General features: G+C 41.4%; 1 protein-coding gene across 9 annotated transcripts in view; it reads left to right on the top strand.

Annotated features, from left to right (window-relative positions):
• Window positions 1-15,068, top strand: part of ehbp1 (EH domain binding protein 1) — a 211,641-nt gene that overhangs the window by 52,833 nt on the left and 143,740 nt on the right. For 8 of the 9 annotated variants that reach the window (XM_055018950.1, XM_055018956.1, XM_055018957.1 and 5 more), the window contains 3 exons: window positions 7,560-7,741; window positions 10,282-10,421; window positions 14,105-14,224. In XM_055018950.1, coding sequence (XP_054874925.1) covers window positions 7,560-7,741; window positions 10,282-10,421; window positions 14,105-14,224 — 442 coding nt within the window. The remainder of the gene's footprint in view (window positions 1-7,559; window positions 7,742-10,281; window positions 10,422-14,104; window positions 14,225-15,068) is intronic. The other variant, XM_055018955.1, reaches the window with a different exon arrangement.

Genomic DNA, 15,068 nt, shown 5'->3' on the forward strand with positions numbered 1-15,068 from the left:
TTTAACTTTATTTTATTTTGGAGGTAAAATATGTTTACATATTTAATACAAAAATGTAGGTTTAACCTGTCAACTCTAACATGATAAACAGAACCAGAAAAATATGTAAATAGAGCTTTATTGGGATTGTATTTTCTATTTCTGATTGTGCTCCTTTAGTCCTGTACTAATATGGAAATAGAACTGGATAGTATGAATAAATATCTCCCCCCTCTGCACTAAACTAATAAAAAATGCTGCCCACATGACCGCCGGTTTACAAAATACTGCCAGAACAACTACCAGAACTCTAATCAGCTAATAAACATGCCGGGACGGACTACATCAACGATAACATCACATACAGAAGAAATTTGACATTTCACTGTTTCTCTGGATGCTCAGGACAAGTAATACTGGGATTTAGTGATGCAGCGATGCTAACTTAGTTTTAAACTTGTAAAGCTGGTAATTGCTAGTGCTACCAAATGTAAACCAGTAAATAAATCTGTTTTTGTTGTTGTTGTCGGCCATACTCATTGCAGCTTCGCTAAACTAGAGTTCATAGAAGTCTGAGCTGAAGGAGGTGAAAGAATCTGAGTTCAGGAGACCCTAAAACGGTGTTTTCATGGAGCTGAGAGGAGGAAATATTCAGGAGAATCTGAGTTCAGGTGGAAAAGGCCTGACTGTGTGTAAGTGGAGGGTAGCTGACCTCAGATCAGAATTATTTTGTTTTGTGGTGGCAGGATTAAGTTGATAATCATCTGCTGGATGTGGAACCAGTGATTCATCACTTCCCTCATTGTAATACCAGAACCATGTTTTTATCTCCTGTCTCTTTAACGTACTAAACATCATCAACCCTACCCATCATCACTCTGTAGAGTAGCACTGCCAAGAATAAAACAGGACGCAGGAGTTCTCATAAAGGAGGCTCAGGTGGTAATGTTTGTTCCTCTGAGGGTCTCCAGGTAGAAGTTTGGGCTCATGGTAGCTTTAGGAATGAATACATGATAGTTAAAGGTGGAGCGTATGGATGGATATGGATGGATGGGGAGCATGGACCATGTTTGTTAGAACCAGAACTGGAACGTTTGCTGACCGGGTATTCGGACGTTATTAGCTGATTGGAGAGAGGGTTTATCTCTGCCCAACAAAGAAAGCAGCTCCTTTTAGCACTCAGCCTAATTAATCCAGCGCCCCGCCTCTCTCCGGCCCGTCCTGTTGGCATTTTAGGGCAGAGGGATTCAGCAGGACCCCCGGGCACCCTCCTGCCCTGACCCCTTCCCCCCCCCCTCCAGAGAGCATCTGTGGATCGATGGAGGCCAGCTGGCACCAGGAGGGTTAGGACTGGTTCTCTGAGATCTCTGCTGCTGACAGGAAGGAGGAAGAACCCGAAACGTTCTGTTTTTATCAGATATTACACTATATTACTGGATAAAAATTAATTCTGCTGAAATGATTGGGATGGTTTTGGATTTTACAGAAAGGTACTGTCTCATGATATAACACTAGAAAAGACATCTGAATTAGTAGCATTCAGATCTGTCTCTGCACTCATCATTCAGAACTGTGGTGATGATTTAGATGATATAGATGATTTAGGTCAAACAGATCAGTTATGGCGTTTTATGTACTGATAGAGTTTCTGCTTAACATTATTCTTTCTGTAGCTAAAATATTTCCATGCAACTTAAATTTTGCAACTAAATCTTCCCTCTTTTGTCTGTTCCTCACTGATTTTGCTGCAACATGTGGATCCTGCATGTCAGTAAATCTGTCTTTAAATAAGGTTAATAGAACAACTTAAATCTGAGTAATTCATGTTACAGAAGACGGACTTCTCTTGTACATTAGTCATGGAAAATGAATGTGTTTTTTTTTTGTATGAAGCAGTTAATAAGTACTTGTCTAGTGTTGATGCTAGAATGACATACTAACATATTGTGCAGCTCTAACTTCAACACAAACACACTGAATGAATAGAAATTAATCATTAAAAACAAATGAAGCTCTGCAGACTAACTGTAGCCTTCAGTCTGTAGCTCAACTGGAGGTTTGGTTGGTCTTTTATTTTAATAGAGCAGTCTAATGGCATTCCCCTCACATCCTCCGTTACAAACCTTGGGGTACGTTTTGACCCCCACTTTTCATTTGACACCCATGTTCAACACATCTGTAAAACTGCATTTTTTCATCTCAGAAATATTTCCAAACTCTGCCCCTCCCTCTCCCTCCCTGATGCTGAGAAGCTGGTCCACGCCTTTGTTTCCTCCAGGCTGGACTACTGTAATGCACTCCTCATCAGGATCCCTGGTAGGAGCCTGCAGAGACTACAGTACATCCAGAACTGCGCTGCCAGGATCCCGATGAGGGTGCGCAAATCCCAACACATCACACCGATCCTTCATAATCTCCATTGGCTCCCAGTTAGGTTCAGGATTGAATTTAAGATTTGTCTCCTGACCTATCACTGTGTCTACGGCAGCGCACCATTGTACCTTAAAGATCTGATCAGTCAATACAACCCAACCAGACACCTCCGCTCCTCCGACAGCCACCAACTCCAGGTTCCAAGGTCCAAACTCCGCTCCACGGGAGATGGGGCCTTTCAGGCGGCTGCACCGCGACTGAGGAATGCCCTCCCCAACCACCTGAGGGCGCCACAGTCGCTTGAAGCTTTTAAAAAACAGCTGAAGACTTTTATGGTTTTAAAAGCATTTCCTTAATCTGATGTATTTCTATCGCCGATGTTTTTATCTGTAGCACTGAGATTTGTTTTCAAATGTAAAGTGCATTATAAATTAAATTTATTATTATTATTATTATTATTATTATTATTATTATTATTATTATTATACCTGCAGTTCTACAGAGATGCAGCTAGGGGGCAGCATAGAGCCATCACCCCTCCCTCTGTAATATCCTCTGCTTCTCACACACACACACACACACACACACACACACACACACACTCAGGTATTTAGTGGTTCTCTGGGCTCAGAAAGAGGAGCGTATTGATAGTCCTATCCTCTGTAATAACTTAGACTTCTGTATTGTCCTTCCTTTCCTTTTACCCCCCTTCCTCCCAGTCCTCCTAATCCCAGTTACCCCCTCCCATCCTCCCAGCTACCCCCTCCACCCCCAGCTTCCTCTCATTGATTGACATGCAGTGTCCGGGGACATGGAGCAGATTTCCATTGTTTGCTGCCACTACTCAAATCTGTTGAAACGGTTTTTCCATTCTTCTGCCGGAGTATTTGCATATCCTTAAGTATTTCCTATTTCCAGGACCTCCCCCCTCTCCCTGTTTCTCCCTGTCCTCCTTCCTGCTAAATCCCGCTTCTTAAGCGTTTGGTGCATTTGGCAAATTCATTCCTAAAGTATCTACATGCGCTATTAGCTCAGTATAATACCGGGGTGTAATCTGGAGAGATAAGAGGACAGAGAGAATTCCTTCTTCTCCTCCTGATGGCTGCTCTGTGGACAGTCTGGAGATGAAACGTCATGATGTTCCTCAGCCAAAGGAACCAGGCTCAGATGTCAGGTGGCCTCGCTGGTCACTTGGTTGGTTTCTCCTGTTGGTTTTATTTAATTATTGGTCCCAACCAAGAGGCAAAGCTGGACGGAGATGGACGGTTTGATGAGATGTTGGAGGAGAAACAAGAGAAACAGATATTGATGATCTTTACAAGAGATGTTTTAAGTTTAATGTCTCAGAACTTCTTCAGTTAGTCTTAGATTTACTCTATCTTCTTCTGACTCCATTCCTCCAACATGCAAACTAGCTGAGATCTTCCAGAACAAATGAAATCCTGTATTGAGAAGACGTACTTTAACTCAGTTATAAATGGGTTATTCAGTGTTTTAAGGCCCCATGTTGGTGGAAACCAGCGTGGTGTTCGGTATTTAGTCTTTACTGTAGGTTCCTGTTACAGTGGAGAAGACGGACCTTCATGGTTGGAAAATGAAACCAAGTTAAAGAAAACTATAGGTAGAAAAGCACTGATGAAAACAGAAACATTAGAATAAACAGGGATGCTCCTATATGTCTGCAACACAACCAAACTGATCCATGGAAGGAAATTCTTTGGAAAGTAACAGAGACTAAAACTACTTTCAGACATGCTTTTATTTGTGTTAATCTGATGACGACTGAATGTTTTGGCTTCAGGTCAGAATGAGTTCCGGGTCACTTCTCTAACCTGGTTGGACCAGCTAACATTTCAGCATCACAAATAACAGAACAAGTTTTAATGATGCATTGGAAGCTGCGTGAACCCTTTGGTAAAGCGTTTTTTGCACATTTCAGAACCAGTATTGGTCCAGAAACATCATAAACAACACAGACAACAAAGTTTCTCTATAATTTCATATCTATTACAACTAAAATGGTCATAAAATAAGACTTTTCCTCAGTGAAGACAGACTGTAACAGGTCACATTAATGAATGTAATCCAGGGTTTGGCAGAAAGTTAAAAACTGAAGTTCAGTTTGTTGCTTCCAGCTGTTTAGGAATCTTTCCTGTGAGTTTATTGAACATCTGCAGCATCAAACAGCAGCAGGATCCATATATTTCTGTAATGATAGAGACCTGTGCACATTTGCAAACTTCATTTATTGCTAAAATGAAGGATCACAGTAATTTCTAACCGACCGAAACTGACATAAACCTGTGAAGCTTCTTTGTGTGTTTCTGATGTCATCACACATGGACAGAATGTTCAGTGATTAGGAAATCATAAATCCACTAAAGCTTTTGTTTGGACAGTCTGTGTTTAGTGTATGTACATCAGGAATCTCTGTGACAGTGATTGTGTTTGGAGTTGTGTTGCTATGTTTTGTGTTTGTTGTTTTACCCACCTGCAAAGCAAATTTCCCTCAGGGGACAATAAAGATAAATTGAATTGAATTATTATCCATCTATAATTACAATCTGATGTTGGGTAGAAATGTGCGTTTATGACAACTCTTCTGGTGGTTCCGTCTGAATGAAGATGTGAGGAACACTGATGTAAAAATGACCTGTTTTCACTTTACCAGATGAATGAAGCAGCAGTGTTGCATGTTCTACATCTGAACAAGGTTTAAATATGACGAGTGAAAACAGTTTCTCCCCGGTATGATTAGAGAACTCCAACATGATTATGTTACGGTTATTAGGGTTATTCCAAAGAGCGTTGGGTTCTGTCAGTTTATTTCAGTTTGTTTAACAGTGAGACTTAATGAATGAACACTGATTGGCTTTAATCCTAATTTTTTTAGTTTAATGATGATATTGTTCACGTTTTCTGTTCTCAGTGGTTTTAGGAATATAAGTAACTTCTTGGACTGGTCCTTCTGTTCGTTAATCAGCTGATCACATGCAATAAATTCAGTATATTCACAGTTTTAAAGTCACAAACATAACATGTAATATCTTCCATCAGTGAGAAATAAACTCATTTCCATGTCCTGTTGCTGCTCCTCTGGCTGACCTATAGATTTATAATCTCTATTTGCAGCTGACATAGTTTCTCTCTATATTACCAGAAGCTTTCCTTCCTGTGCTGATCCAGATGCTGTGTGTGGATATATATATTTATATAGATACATATGAATGAATAGCTGGCGGTCCTCGGCGATAAGCCTGAGATTGAGTTTTCCCCACAGAGCCACAGCGTCTAAGGTGTGTGTGTGTGTTTTTGTGTGTGAAGACGTCAGGAAACGGGGAATGTAAAGAGCTGGTGTGGCTTTATCTGGCCTACAGAGTGTATATGTATATGTCCTCTCAGAGAGCGAGCTGCTCCGCTTTGTTCAGCATGAGAGGATGAATCCTCAGGGCTCGATTCACAGCTCAGACAAGAAGCTATAAAACCACCAGAGTGTGTGTTTGTGTGCACGTTTAAAGGCTGCTTTTAGACATCCAGGAGGGGAGATAGAGACAAAAATGGAGCAAGAAAAATCAAACATTTATAGAGAGAAAACGTGCTGCTGCTGCTTTCATTCCTGGTCTGATGGTCTGAGGATCTGAGGGGCTGAGGGTCTGAGGGTCTGAGGATCTGATGATTTGATGGTCTGATGGTCTGATGGTCTGAGGGTCTGATGGTCTGAGGGTCTGATGGTCTGAGGGTCTGATGGTCTGATGGTCTGAGGGTCTGATGATCTGATGGTCTGAGGGTCTGATGGGCTGATGGGCTGATGGGCTGATGGTCTGAGGGTTTGATGGTCTGAGGGGCTGAGGGTCTGATGGTCTGAGGGTCTGAGGGTCTGATGGTCTGAGGGTCTGAGGGGCTGAGGGTCTGATGGTCTGAGGGGCTGAGGGTCTGAGGGTCTGAGGGTCTGATGGTCTGAGGATCTGATGGTCTGAGGGTATGAGGGGCTGAGGGTCTGATGGTCTGATGGTCTGAGGGTCTGATGGTCTGAGGGTCTGATGATCTGATGGTCTGAGGGTCTGATGATCTGATGGTCTGAGGGTCTGAGGGTCTGATGGGCTGATGGGCTGATGGTCTGAGGGTCTGATGATCTGATGGTCTGAGGGTCTGAGGGTCTGATGGGCTGATGGGCTGATGGTCTGATGGTCTGAGGGTTTGATGGTCTGAGGGGCTGAGGGTCTGATGGTCTGAGGGTCTGATGGTCTGATGGTCTGATGGTCTGAGGGTCTGAGGGTCTGATGGTCTGAGGGTCTGAGGGGCTGAGGGTCTGATGGTCTGATGGTCTGAGGGGCTGAGGGTCTGAGGGTCTGATGGTCTGAGGATCTGATGGTCTGAGGGTCTGAGGGGCTGAGGGTCTGATGGTCTGATGGTCTGATGGTCTGAGGGTCTGAGGATCTGAGGATCTGATGGTCTGAGGGTCTGATGGTCTGATGGTCTGAGGGTCTGATGGTCTGATGGTCTGAGGGTCTGAGGATCTGATGATCTGATGGTCTGATGGTCTGATGGTCTGAGGAACATCGGTGTCTGATCTTCATGTCGGTTTCTGCTCAACCATCAGCCTCTGTGCAGATGAACACACATCATTTAACCAGGAAAGGTGATTTCCATCACAGAATGAGGAACAGAAAGTGTGGTCTGAACACAACAAGGAGGTGGACCTGGTCTGATCTTCTGACAGCAGGAAGCTTCCATCTCCAGACCTGCAGACACTAAACCATCAGTCTGTTGGAGGGAGGAAGGACTAAAGGCAGTTTAGTTTCCATATCTAGTTCTTATTTTAACACACATGCAGGGTTATAACTCTTATCACCTGGTCTGTGGCAAATTCCCAAATTCCAATTTTCCTGCTCGCCCCCGGCCCAGAGCTCTGAAAGCAGAAACTGGTGTCAGTGTGGACCTTTGATAGGAAATATCAGGAGAATTCGCCATGAGGAAGGAACACCTTTCAGCTGGTTCTGGACCCACAAACCAGCAGCTGATACTGAAATCACAGCAGGAACCAGCAGCGCTGATAAGAGCGGTTCTGCTGTCTCTGGGATATCCTGCATTTACTAACATAAAATGGAACTAAACCGGCTGAATTCTCCTTAATAACCTCATCTTTCCTCTGTTTGTGAGGACATAATCGTCTGTAATGTACTGTTTATCTGTCTCTCTGTTTGTAGGAGTCTCCATCGGGCCGGAGGAAGGCCTTGGCCACCAGCAGCATAAACATGAAGCAGTACGCTAGCCCCATGCCCACACAGACCGACGTCAAACTCAAGTTTAAGCCGCTGTCCAAGAAGGTGGTGTCGGCCACGCTGCAGTTCTCGCTCTCATGCATCTTCCTCCGTGAGGGAAAGGCCACGTAAGTCTCTACAGGAGGGATTTCTCTCTACTAGTGCAGGTTTTTAGGGTTTTGGAAGAAGTTCCGTGACTGATTACATAATATTGTAGTTATTGTTTAGCATCTGCTTCTAAAATGTTTTTATTCTGCTTATCGGTACCTCAACAGATTTTACTAGTTTATAACCTGATTTCCTGCAGCTGTCTGTCTATGGCAGCTGAATTACTGCTTGTCTTCCAGTCTCCTGATGCTTCTGTCTTCATAAATCATGAGTCAGACCTACTGAGCTGCTGTTGAGCTGCTGAATGAGCAAATGGATGGAACAAATTAGTGATTCTCTCATAATAATAACTTTACTTTAGCAAATGCTGGTAGAAAAAGCTTTACAAGGACTGAACTGAACTGTCTGGACTGAAAAGCAGCTGAAGTCAATCCCAGAATATTCAAGAAACCAGAAGAGACCGCTGTTGGTGCAGTCATGATAGCTTTATCTAACTGTGTTTCTGTTAATGTTTATCAGGAGTAAGTAGCAGAATAATGCAGGACCAAGCTGCAGTTTTATTATATTATTATATTTATTTCTCAATTTTCACTGGCAGTAACTATTCTGCAGATGGAGGCTCATTCCAGCTGAATAAAATATTTTACTGCCCTTATAGCATCACTCTGCTGGTATTTCTGCTGATATCACAGAATAACCACTGGTTGAAAATGTAGAATATATATTAATTTATATCACTATTAAGTGTTTGTTTGCCTCGGCAGACAGAAAAATGTGCTATGGCATTAAAAGTAAAAATATTCCATGCAGAAAAATGTCCTTTTTAACTGTGCTGCAAGAATACAGTTTATTAATTCATGATATTATTATTATTCATGAGTTAATGTAAAATATTTTTACTGTTTTAGTAACTCTAACCACTGGAAACTCAAAGAATGGATCTAGAATCATGAAATTCATTCTGCAGTCGTTTATTTTACCCATTAAAGATTAATTTAATAATGAGTTTTAGATAAACAGTGAGTTATCCTACACATTAAACATCCAGATCTTTAAGTTCGTTTTTATGTGTTTCAACCAGAGAAAATGCTAATCTTTGAAGTTTAGATTGGAAGTTTATTAGAATTTTTCCAGCTGCTGTGTCCTCAGAGAGATGATTCTGTTTACTGTGTGAATCTGCTCTATATCAGTTTAATTTACCATCTCTAGCTCAGTGTTTGCTGCTGTTCCTTCATTAGAGCTGCAGCTTTCATTTGAAGACAGTTTGTTCTTCATCCTAATATGATAACTTACATTTAAAGACCCCCCTATATGAGTGGGAGCACAGCGCCGAGGCTTTGTTGTGGAGCAAGCGGTGGGTCGATGGTGCGTAACCCTTGTTAACCCTTCGGGGAATGATGTTGACCGCACACAAACAAACTCATCACACCAGTTCAGATGAGCCCGTGGGCTGGGAAGAGAGAGAGAATACAGCGATTACAGAGAAAATACAAGAAATAATGTAGAAAAACCCTAAAAGTGGAGAGACGAGGAGTGAAGCTGACGTGTTGGTGTTTATCAGAGTAATGTGAAGAGGTGGAGAGATGAAGGAGACCTGTTCTAATCCTCATGTGTGATCCAGCTGTTGGTAACCATCTGGGTGGAAATGTTCCAGTAGCACGAAATACTGGCATAAATACATGAATGAATACATGAAAATGAATGCAGCATTTTCTCTCTCTTGTATTTCTAGCAGTTTTTTAAAAAAAATCTATTTCGGCTCCAGCATGTTCAGAGTTGTGCTAGTTAGACCTGAGGGCTTGTAGGGTTAGAAATAGTGTGGGCTTCCTTTATGTTAGCTGATAAAAACCTAAAACCAGTCAGAGATGATGGCAACAGGGTTAGATATAGTGTTAGCTTCCTTTATTTTAGCCGTCTCAATAAAACCTAAAACCAGTCAGAGATGATGAAAACGTGACGGTGGTATCATCTTTTTTAGTTACCTCAGGTTTTCTGATTCACATCAGAGGAGGCATTAAAGGCATCATATGACTTTTCTTCTACACTAAATGGATCAATTGTGTGCCGCTACTTCAGTCAACATGTAGTTATCATGGAGAAAACAAGGAATATAAACATTTATGACGGGAAAAGCTGTAGTGCTAAAAATACAAGATCCATAAAGCCACTGATTTCTGATTTAACCAACAGAATAATAAATTTTTTAACCAGAGTTCTGCCAGCTGCAGTACCAGCAGTATAAATGAACATATTTATTTAAATTTCTGCATCACCATCTGATTTCTGGTTCTGTGGCTACGTGATGCATACGGTGTGATCTACTGTAACTACATGGCTTCATTCAGTGGTTTCAGTAATAAACAGCAGATAAAACATCTTCCCTCAGCTCAGACTCTATCCCTCATAGAGGAACAGTTTGGTTAAAGAGGAACTCCTTCTGGCTGATTTAAATCTGAATTTCTGAACTGAATCTGCAGCTTTGCTTGAAAGTATCTCAGCTGCATGTGAATGTGGGTTTCTCTGTATTTGTATGAATTATGAGTGTGTTTTCCTGGTGCAGGGATGAGGACATGCAGAGCCTGGCCAGCCTGATGAGCATGAAACAGGCCGACATCGGAAACCTGGATGACTTTGAGGAGGAGAATGAGGAGGACGCGGAGAACCGAGTCAACCAGGAGGAGAAGGCTGCTAAGATCACAGGTAAAAACTGCAGAAACACTTTTTATTTCTGTAATAATTAGACAGATATCTGCTTGTGGAAATGTTTTATTCCTGTATAATTAGCACCGTTTACAGTCAGCTCTTGTTCTTGCTGTGAGTCAGAGATGTGTTGATGTTAAATTATTCTGCTGTAAATGTCGTCTAGCAACTCGTAAACCAACAAACTGTAAATATTTACTGACAGGAACATCGCTGAAAGAGACGGATGTGTTTCTCAAACTGAAGAATAAAATCCTCCAGAATAATCTCCCAGAATAACCAGGGCTTCATGTGGGGCAGCAACTTTGCTTCTTCTGAGGCCTTGTCCACACGTAGCCGGGTATCTCACAAAACGAAGATATTTTTCTATGATTCGGCCTATCATCCACACGAAAAAGCAGATTTACGTCATCAAAAACGATTCTTTTTAAAAACTCCGACCAAAGTGAAGATTTGCGAATTCTCTGTTTTATGCGTCTGCATGCGGACATCAGTAACCTGGGTTTTGCGTTTCAAAACATCACCGCCTGCGACAAAATATGTTCTTACGTCACATATGCGACCTGTGTTTACATTCGGTAACAGTATGGATGCTCTCACAAGGTTTTGGACGCTGTTTCTTGTACAGGCGCTTTTTACTTGCTTGTTTTTACAAGCCCAGATACTGCTCCACATTCAACAACACAGGCGAAGGACGACATTAAGGACAGTTATTCTCCACCACCTTGTTAGGATTTGGGGGAACTACTGCCACCTAAAGGTCCGGCATGCTTATGAATGTGCTTAAAAACACACTTATGCGGTTAGGTGTGGATGAGGTTTTTTTCTAAAAACGAGGTGGTGTGTACGTAAGTTTTTTTCTAGACGGAGGGGGCAGGATATTCGGTTTTACAAAAACCCTGCTACGTGTGGACAAGGCCTGGGTTTCTTTGTGTTTTTATATGTGTTGCTTCAGTAAAGCAGCAGGAGGGAGAATCTGTAAATTCCTGAGCTTTATTTACTGTTTAATGCTTCAGGGTGTTTTCTGTTGCTTTAATTCCCTGATAGCCCTTCTTCCTTCCTTCCTTCCTTCGTCCCTCCTTGTGTTGATCTGCTGCCTAACCGATGGTGGCTCTCCTTCATACGTGTGGAGGATTCATGTTAGGATCTGATGTTTGGGCCCCGCTGCCTCCTGCTTTGCTTAATCCAACTTTTCAAAGCGCCACCTCTTCATGTTAAGCTTCATGCTTTCCCTCCTTTTCTTTCCCTTCCCGGCTCCGCGCCTCATTTATATGTATTTATATGTATATGCATCGAATGCCTACAGCAACGCTTCACCAGCACGCATCTCTGAATCAAAAGCCGGCCGAGCTGCCATAGCTTTCTAGCATCATATTCCTCCTTTATGCTACCTGAGGAAAGAGTACTAACACTTAACCCAGGCCTGGAAAACACACTGAATGTTCTCTGTTCTTTTGCTGACAAAATTGTGTGTGTGTGTGTGTGTGTGTGTGTGTGTGTGTGTGTGTGTGTGTGTGTGTGTGTGTGTGTGTGTGTGTGTGTGTGTGTGTGTGTGTGTGTGTGTGTGTGTGTGTGTGTGTGTGTGTGTGTGTGTAAAGCAGTGTTTCTCAAATAGTGGGGCGCGCCCCCCTCGGGGGGCGCAGAGGCATGTCGGGGGGGGGGGCGCGGGCGACTGGGAGGAAAAGGTCCTTCAACACGGAACTAATTAGCTGAACTATTGTTTTAACGTCGGCCTGTTTTTCGCGACGTACAACAATACTGAAATTGTGCTGGCCCCATAGACTGTATATGCCATAGATATAAAAAAATATTATCAATAATGATCTTCTGTATATATCTATGGTATATGCACTGGCCGTTCAGACTCCGAAGTACAGACTCCTGAGAACGGGAGAACACATCATTAATGTGCAGTCAGAACACCAGCGTACTTGATCACGTCACATACTCGGCTCATCTCCTCTGATTATTTTTACCAGCAATGTCAAACATATGGCCTGCGGGCCAAAACCGGCCCATCAGACGGTCCATTTCGGCCCGCGGGCCGACTTTACAAATGATAAAAATTACAACAACATTAACTGTAAATTGTAAATTTGTAAAATTGTAAATTTAAAATAATTTCTAGAACTTGACAAGTTGTTCTGATCATGAAGTGAAATACTAGATTGTTCAGTTCCAGATACCTGTGACTGAATGTTTTGTGTTTTTGTAGATAAACTGTTATCTGGCAGTTACAATGCATGTGTAAATGATGAACTGAGGCATAATAGGCTACTGTTGAAATTGAACTTGTTTTCCTTAAGAAATTTCAGGTTCATAATATTTTGTAAAAAGATACTTCATTAAATGTGAACATTTTCAGAATGTACTTTTTTTTTTAACTAAAACAAAGGGGAAAAGTTGGAGTTGTGGTTATTTATAGGTTATTATGCTGTGATTTTACTGGTGGGGCCCACTGGAGATCAGATTGAGCTTCATGTGGCCCCTGGACTAAAATGAGTTTGACACCCCTGATCTTTACTGTGAAAAACAACAAAATGGAATCAGATAAAATAACACAGTCCTGCATATTCATGTTTTCACAGATATATATGTGTGTGTGTGTGTGTGTGTACACACACACACACACACACACACACACATATATATATATATATACATATATATATATATACATATACATACATACATCATACATACATACATACATACATACATACATACATACATATATATATATATATATATATATATATATATATATATATATATATATATATATATATATATATATATACAAGCACAAAAGTTTTTTGTCCTGTTTTTTGGTGTAAAGTAACAAATATACTTTATAATAATTTAATCATGCTGATTTATGTAGAGAAACTGCTGACAGCATCTGTTATTGGTCGTTGTCATCCATTGTGTATCTGAAATATTTCCCTACAACTCATGTTGGTTTTCTTTTCAACAACCCAATCTGCCTGTTCAGAGTTTTTCAGTTGTTCTTTCTTGTTTGTTTTAATGTTTAGGCTGCATCTCAATAAACTCCATGTCTTTAAAATCTAGTTAAAGAACAACTTAAATCTAAGTAAAGTATGTTAGATACGACAGACCTTTCATGTAGATCGCTATATGAATTTTGTTTTTGCAGTTGTATGTGGAGCCCACATGTCACCAAACTCAATGTAGTTTAAATACTGTTATTGTTGTTATTTTTTTTAAATCTCACTGTAAAAACCCTTAAATTGGATGAGCTATTCTCTCAGACAAAATTCTCTTGATTGGTCAGAGAACATGAGAAGTGTGTGATTTTATTTACATTTTTTTTGGTGTAAAGAAGCAGAAATAGTTGTAAATTATGTGTTTCAGTTAACTTGCCTTACATCACATTACAGTGTGACTGTCATATGTTGATGAACTGACATGTTATTCAGCCTACTGGTCAGTTTAACTGTAGCCCTGCAGACACTCGGAGACCTAAAATCCTCTGAATGTGTTTCTACACATGAACAGTGTGTGTGCTCTGGTTGTGTTCATGTTGTGGATGTTGTGTGTGTTGTGTGTATGTTGTGTGTGTGTATGTTGTGTATGTTGTGTGTATGTTGTGTGTGTGTTGTGTGTTTTTTGTCCTTGCTCACTGCTGTTCTTCCTCCTCCCTATGGACCTGTCCTCTACAGAGATAGTAAACCAGCTGAATGCCCTCAGCTGCTTCTATGGGGATGATGATGATGATGATGATGAAGGTGTTTCCAAGCGAACACGCAAAGCATCAGCTAAACCTGCTGCTTCCTGCCAAGGTCTTTTTCCAGCTTTCTTTCATCTCTTCCTGTGTTCCTCCAATCGTCCTCCATCGTCTTGTTCCCAACATCTCTCCCCATATATTTATCTTTTGGTCCAGCCTTTTATTTCTCCCCCATCCCTCCCCTCTCCTCCCACATCCCTGGATCCTCCCAGCATTGTGGTCGTGTTGTGGTCGTGTGGTTTTAGTTAATCTGGGTGGTGATGTCTCTACATGGTGCTGTGAACATATCAGTTGATGTTCATACTTTTGGTTTCTACTGTTTGTGATTTATTTTGTGACCTTCCACGTTCTTTTCCTGCAATTGGTAGTGAACCACACCAGGTAAAGGGTCTCCAGATGAACCCTTTCTCTAACAGAGTTTGTCTGAAGTACCACAGATGTTTTACTTTGCTCTCAAAATGAAACTAAATGTTCTTTCTGAATTGAAGAGTAGGTTTAGAGTCTAGGGGATTCTCATGAGACACATCAACCATGTTTCTATGATATGTTTTTATGTCCATTTTCAAGTATCTCATAAGAAAAATGGAATGAAAATGGCAGAAATGGGAATTGAACTCTACTTGGAGGTAGTTATTGACTTTTTAAAGACGGTGGGAGATGGGAACACCTTTTCCAGATCAGTTCTGACGTCGTGAACATTTACCTCCCATTACTTATCTGCTGCTTTTTCACCAGAAACAAGCTCACATGAAGGAGAAACTACAACCTTCTGATAGAAAACAGCTCCTGAACACGTCGGTCCGTTTTTCTTTTTTAGATCAAGTTTTGTTGGTTTCTTCTTCTTCTCTGTGGTTTTTTAGTGGTTGGCGAACAGCTTCTACTCTGTTTATTACAGCCAG

Source organism: Amphiprion ocellaris, chromosome 16 (assembly GCF_022539595.1).
Source record: "Amphiprion ocellaris isolate individual 3 ecotype Okinawa chromosome 16, ASM2253959v1, whole genome shotgun sequence".
In the NCBI taxonomy this organism is placed as follows: domain Eukaryota; kingdom Metazoa; phylum Chordata; class Actinopteri; family Pomacentridae; genus Amphiprion; species Amphiprion ocellaris.